The sequence below is a fragment of the Somniosus microcephalus genome, chromosome 10 (genome assembly GCF_052327205.1).
Source record: "Somniosus microcephalus isolate GS21.2 chromosome 10, FLI_Smic_1.0, whole genome shotgun sequence".
Taxonomy (NCBI): domain Eukaryota; kingdom Metazoa; phylum Chordata; class Chondrichthyes; order Squaliformes; family Somniosidae; genus Somniosus; species Somniosus microcephalus.
The window spans coordinates 203,668,379-203,674,378 of NC_140996.1; the positions used below are offsets into that span (position 1 = coordinate 203,668,379).

The 6,000-nt window shown below is 44.9% G+C and overlaps 1 protein-coding gene across 2 annotated transcripts in view; it reads right to left on the reverse strand.

Moving 5' to 3' along the window:
- rab6a (RAB6A, member RAS oncogene family) overlaps positions 1–2,836 on the reverse strand; it is a 90,206-nt gene extending 87,370 nt beyond the window's left edge. For both annotated transcript variants that reach the window (XM_085999460.1, XM_085999459.1), the window contains exon 1: positions 2,519–2,836. In XM_085999460.1, the coding sequence (XP_085855586.1) occupies positions 2,519–2,588 (70 nt within the window). In that variant the 5' untranslated portion in view covers positions 2,589–2,836. The remainder of the gene's footprint in view (positions 1–2,518) is intronic.
- Between the last annotated feature and the right edge of the window lie 3,164 nt (positions 2,837–6,000).

A 6,000-nucleotide genomic window follows, 5' to 3' on the forward strand; every position in this document is an offset into this window, starting at 1 on the left:
GTTTCTCATGCACTCATCTCAGAGGGGTGACATTTATGGAACTTGTGTGGGGCATCATGTGATTTTCTCCTTCAAATTCTGAACTTTGGGCAAGAGTGATCTTTGGCTGGGGGTTATTTTCTCAGGAGAAACGCAACAGTGCACTTACTTGCACAAAATGGCTTCAATATAAAAAAATGTATTTTTTATTGGCTCATTGAAACATGTAGAGTTAACTTAAGACATTACAGCTTGGAATTGCATGCAAGAAATGATTGTTGAGAGTCAACCTACAACTTCATAGCAGGTTCAGAATGTGTGTGTGTGTGTCTGTGTGTGTGTGTGTGTGTGTGTGTGTGTGTGTGTCAACCTAAACAGAAAAGATAAGCTCAAAGATAACTCCGGCTCAAAGTGATTTGACAATGGTTTTGAGGCAGAGGGGCCCAGACTACTCGTCTGTCTGTCTGGCTTTCCCCCCCCCCCCCCCAACTCCCCCCTTTCCCTTCACAAATGATTTCACAATCTATGTGGAGAGTAAAAATTCGGAAAAGATTACAGTAGTAAGCTCTTTACCCAAAGACCATTTATCCAAAATGGCAGGTTAACCCAACTGTCTGGAACACCAAGCATTTCTCAGTTGTTGAAATTAATGTAGATCAATTATTGTAATTATTCACTTGACTAAACAGCACTATTTCCACAAATTGTCCAGATAAACTGCACAATTATTGCAAAGCATTAATGTGCACAAAAATAACCTCTACTGTTTTTTATAGAAGGTAATAGCTTTAAAAGATTCTCACTGACGGGAAACACTTCAGCCTTTTGATATAGTACACAAAATCGAGGGCACATTGGTGTACAATGTTGTGGTTAGTTTTAGTGTCTAGAAACAATAAAATATCGACCTGCGCTACTGTATTCTGTGCTGTGAATGATGCAGACTGGCTCACCACGCCCAGATTCCAGTTATCTGGGCTCTTTTTTTATCAAAGTAACGAGTGAACGTTTTGCTTTCAATATTGTTCTTCCAGAGGCCTTTAATGCTTCTATAATACAATTTTCATTACCTTAAAGGTCAACATTTTAGGTTAGGATTGTCATCTCTCAAATACACACTACGACACAACAACAAAAAATCTAATAAAAAAACACACTTCAACGGGAATATATAACGATTTTATATCTAGGTATTCATGACTATTGGACTGAATGGCTGTCGGAAAGGTGATTCATGAAAAAGGCTATGCCTTAATTGTACAAAATTGTTCTTACTCAACTTCTTCTGACGGCAACATATGTCTGCATCGTTAACACATAAAACCCAGGACACCGTTTAATCAAAATTAAAACGTGGCGATCTCTACTCGCAAATCAATAGGCCATTTCCATTACATATCAGCTTTATCGAAATCAAATTATATGTTAATATATATTTTACGAGCTGCATTCATATTTCGGAAACCGATACATTGAGGCTTCATATCAAACGCAATATTTACTTCCTAGTTAATCTGCCTATTTAATATGGGGTCACGTTGCTGCATAATCGAGATTCGCAATGAAGATGTGGATTCAAATCAGCGGCAGCCTTGCCCGTTTCATGCGCTGATAAAATGCAAATTTTCTGTGCTGAATCTGATTGAGGCAAATTTCAATGAAACCATTGCACAACAATGTTTGCAAGACTCATCGTTTTAATATCATTTACAGGAGAATGATAGGATTACTTATTCTAGGACTGGACACAAAACCGTTTCAAGGTGCGGTTGTTTGGATCGCTAAGATAGCGCTACTCTCGTTAGTAGGCCAGATTTCAATTCACTATCAGTCCAGTGCTGAAAGATAAAAAATCTCTTCTGCATATTTCACCCTCCAGTGCAAAATCAGTTGCACAAAGATGTTACCAAAATCTAGGTCTTGATTTGGGGCAATTACGATTGAGACAATTAAGCAATTTTTTTTTTTTTTTTTTTAAAACGCCCTTATTGTGTAAACAGGATTAGTCAATAGCAAATTGGTGCACAGCAAGACACAGCAGCGAAATGCGGATGAATTGGAATAGCTTTTAATCCCGAGATATTTGTACAAAAAGACGGGTGGATTAAATATTTGCACCCTAGCTACAACATCGACGTACACACCGTACAAAAAAAAAGTAATTTAAAACTTAAAAAAGATAAATCTTCGAATAAATGCACAAGTCAAAACCCATCACTGCAAAAATGATTGAATCAAACAAAAACTGCGGGTGTGTGTGTGGGTTTTTTTTTGCAATCAAGCCCTTCTATGCATCAAAAAAAAAGGGTAACAATGCATTTATTAAAAATACGCTCTTAATTTCCTTTCCGCTATCCACCCCCCGGGCCTCAGGTGTGTCCACAGGGTGGGTGGGTGAGGGGGGTAGTGGGTGAGGGGGTGAGGAGGTAGTGGGTGTTGGAGACAACAGTTCAGTGTAGCCTTCGATCTGTCATCCGAACGAAGGAGAGAAGGCAGCCCCTCTGGCCCATGTATTGGAAAGCCCGGCGCTGCTACTCACCGCTCTGCTCGCCCAGGAAAACCAGCTTGAATTTCCGCAGCGGATTCCCGAAATCGCCTCCCGAAGTCATCGCGCGGAAGAAGAAGAATGATGTATATATATATAAAAAAAACAAACGTCTTTTTTCCTCACGCGCACAGCTCGAAATGTAATTTTAAACCAAAAAAAATAACTCGGAATGATTTTACCGGCTTATTATTTTTTTTAATTATTGTTATCCACCGACGCTCTGTGAGAAAATTTATTTTTTACTTCGCTCTCCACGGTTACTATACTGAACCGCCGCTTGACGACCTAACCCGCTGACCGGAAATGGCTTGCCGTTCCCCTGGAGAGAGTTGATCGACAACCCAGCTAGCCAATGGACGGATGAGGAGCCGGGCGGACTGGACGTCGCCCACCCAATCGGCGGCGAGGGGCGGGGCTGACGCGCAGTCGGGTTTGGTTGATCGGCGAGTGACCTGCGCACGCGCACACTCACAGCGCCACGTTACCATCCCGCCCACCCGGGTGACGTTGCCTGTCACGCAGGGATCTTTGCCCTGGCCCTGTGGAGTGGGTTGGGCATTGCAACGCTGAACATGATAAGACGTCTTTTCCATTTTTTTTTACATCTCGTCATTTATTTAGTCGCTGCTTTCAGACATAAGGACACCTTTGTTATAAACATAAGAAATAGATGCAGGAGTAGGCCATACAGCCCCTCGAGCATGCTCCGCCGTTCAATAAGATCATGGCTGATCATCGACCTCAACTCCACTTTCCCGCCCGATCTCCATATCCCTTGATTCCCCTAGAGTCCAAAAATCTATCTATCTCAGCCTTGAATATACTCAATGACTCAGCATTCACAGCCCTCTGGGGCAGAGAATTCCAAAGATTCACAACCCTCTGAGTGAAGAAATTCCTCCTCATCTTGATCTTAATTCATCTACCCCTTATCCTGAGACAATGCCCCCTAGTTCTAGGCACTCCAGCCAGGGGAAACAACCTCTCAGCAACTACCCTGTCAATCCCCTTCAGAATCTTGTATGTTTCAAAGAGATCTCCTCTCATTCTTCTAAACTCCAGAGAGTATAGGCCCATTCTACACAATCTCTCATCATAGGACAGCCCTCTCATCCCAGGAATCAATCTAATGAACCTACACAGAGAGAACAGATTTTAAATCCATTAATGATCCATGAACCATAGTCCAGCTGGGTGGGACTGCACGCGCCTGGTTCCATTCTTATCTAATCGTAACCCGAGAATCACCTGCAATGGCTTCTCTTCCCACTCCCGCATCGTTACCTCTGTTGTCCCCCAAGGATCTATCCTTGGCCCCCCTCCTATTTCTCATCTACATGTTGCCCCTTGGCAACATCATCTGAAAACACAACATCACATTCCACATGTACGCTGACGACACCCAGCTTTACCTCACTACCTCTTCTCTCGACCCCTCCATGGTCTCTAAATTGTCAGACTGCATGTCCGACATACAATTCTGGATGAGCAGAACATTTTTTCCCGATTAAATATTGAAAAGATTGAAGCCATTGTTTTTGGTCCCACCACAAACTCCGCTCCTTAGCCACTGACACCATCACTCTCACTAACATCTGTCTGAGGCTGAACCACAAAGTTCGCAAACTTGGTGTCATACTTGACCCTGAAATGAGCTTCCAACCACATTTTTAAAAATTCATTCCTGGGATGTGGGCGTCGTTGGCAAGGCCAGCATTTATTGCCCATCTCTAGTTGCCCTTGAGAAGGTGGTGGTGAGCTGCCTTCTTGAACCACTGCAGTCCGTGTGGTGAAGGTACTCCCACAGTGCTGTTAGGTAGGGAGTGCCAGGATTTTGACTCAGCGACGATGAAGGATCAGCGATATACTTCTAAGTCAGGATGGTGTGTGACTTGGAGGGAAACTTGGAGGTGGTGGTGTCCCCATGCGCCTGCTGCCTTTGTCCTTCTAGGTGGAAGATGTCGCTGGTTTGGGAGGTGCTGCCGAAGAAGCCTTGGCGAGATGCTGCAGTGCATCTTGTAGATGGTACACACTGCAGCCACGGTACGCTGATGGTGGAGGGAGTGGACAAATGTAAGAAGTCACACAACACCAGGTTATAGTCCAAAACTTTTATTTGAAATCACAAGCTTTCGGAGCGCTGCTCCTTCATCAGGCGAAGGAGCAGCGCTCCAAAAGCTTGTGATTTCAAATAAAACTGTTGGACTATAACCTGGTGTTGTGTGACTTCTTACATTTGTCCACCCCAGTCCAACACCGGCATCTCCACATGGTGGAGGGAGTGAATGTTTAAGCTGGTGGATGGGGTGCCAATCAAGCGGGCTGCTTTGTCCTGGATGGTGTCGAGCTTCTTGAGTGTTGTTGGAGCTGCACTCATCCAGGCAAGTGGAGAGTATTCCATCACACTCCTTACTTGTGCCTTCTAGATGGCGCAAAGGCTTTGGGGAGTCAGGAGGTGAGACACTCACCGCAGAATACCTAGCCTCTGACCTGCTCTTGTTGTCACAGTATCTATGTGGTTGGTCCAGATAAGTTTCTGGTCAATGGTGACCCCCAGAATGTTGATGGTGGGGATTCGGTGATGGTAATGCCGTTGAATGTGAAGGGGTGGTAGTTAGACTCTCGCTTGTTGGAGATAGTCATTGCCTGGCACTTGTGTGGCACGATGTTACCTGCCACTTATCAGCCCAAGCCTGAGCGCCGTACACGTCTTGTTGCATGCAGGCATGGACTGCTTTATTATCTGAGGAGCTGTGAATGGCACTGAACACTGTGCAGTCATCAGTGAACATCCCCATTTCTGACCTTATGTTGGAGGGAAGGTCATTGATGAAACAGCTGAAGATGGTTGGGCCTAGGACACTGCCCTGAGGAACTCCTGCAGCGATGTCCTGGGGCTGTGTTGATTGACCTTCAACCTCCACAACCATCTTCCTTTGTGTTAGGTATGACTCCAGCCAGTGGAGAGTTTTCCCCCCGATTCTCTTTAATTTCAGTTTGACTAGGGCTCCTTGATGCCAGACTCGGTCAAAATGCTGCCTTGATCTCAAGGGCAGTCACTCTCACCTCACCTCTGGAATTCATCTCCTTTGTCCATGTTTGGACCTAGGCTGTAATGAGGTCAGGAGCCGAGTGGTCTTGGCAGCACCCAAACTGGGCATCGGTGAGCAGGTTTTTGGTGAGTAAGTGCTGCTTGATAGTACTGTTGATGACACCTCCCATCACTTTGCTGATGATTCAGAGTAGACTGATGGGGCAGTAATTGGCCGGATTGGATTTGTCCTGAATTTTGTGGACAGGACATACCTGGGCAGTTTTCCACATTGCCAGTGTTGTAGCTGTACTGGAACAGCTTGGCTAGAGGCATAGCTAATTCTGGAGCACAAGTCTTCAGCATGATAGCCGGGATGTTGTCGGGGCCCATAGCCTTTGCTGTATCCAGTGCGCTCAGCCATTTCTTGATATCACGTGGA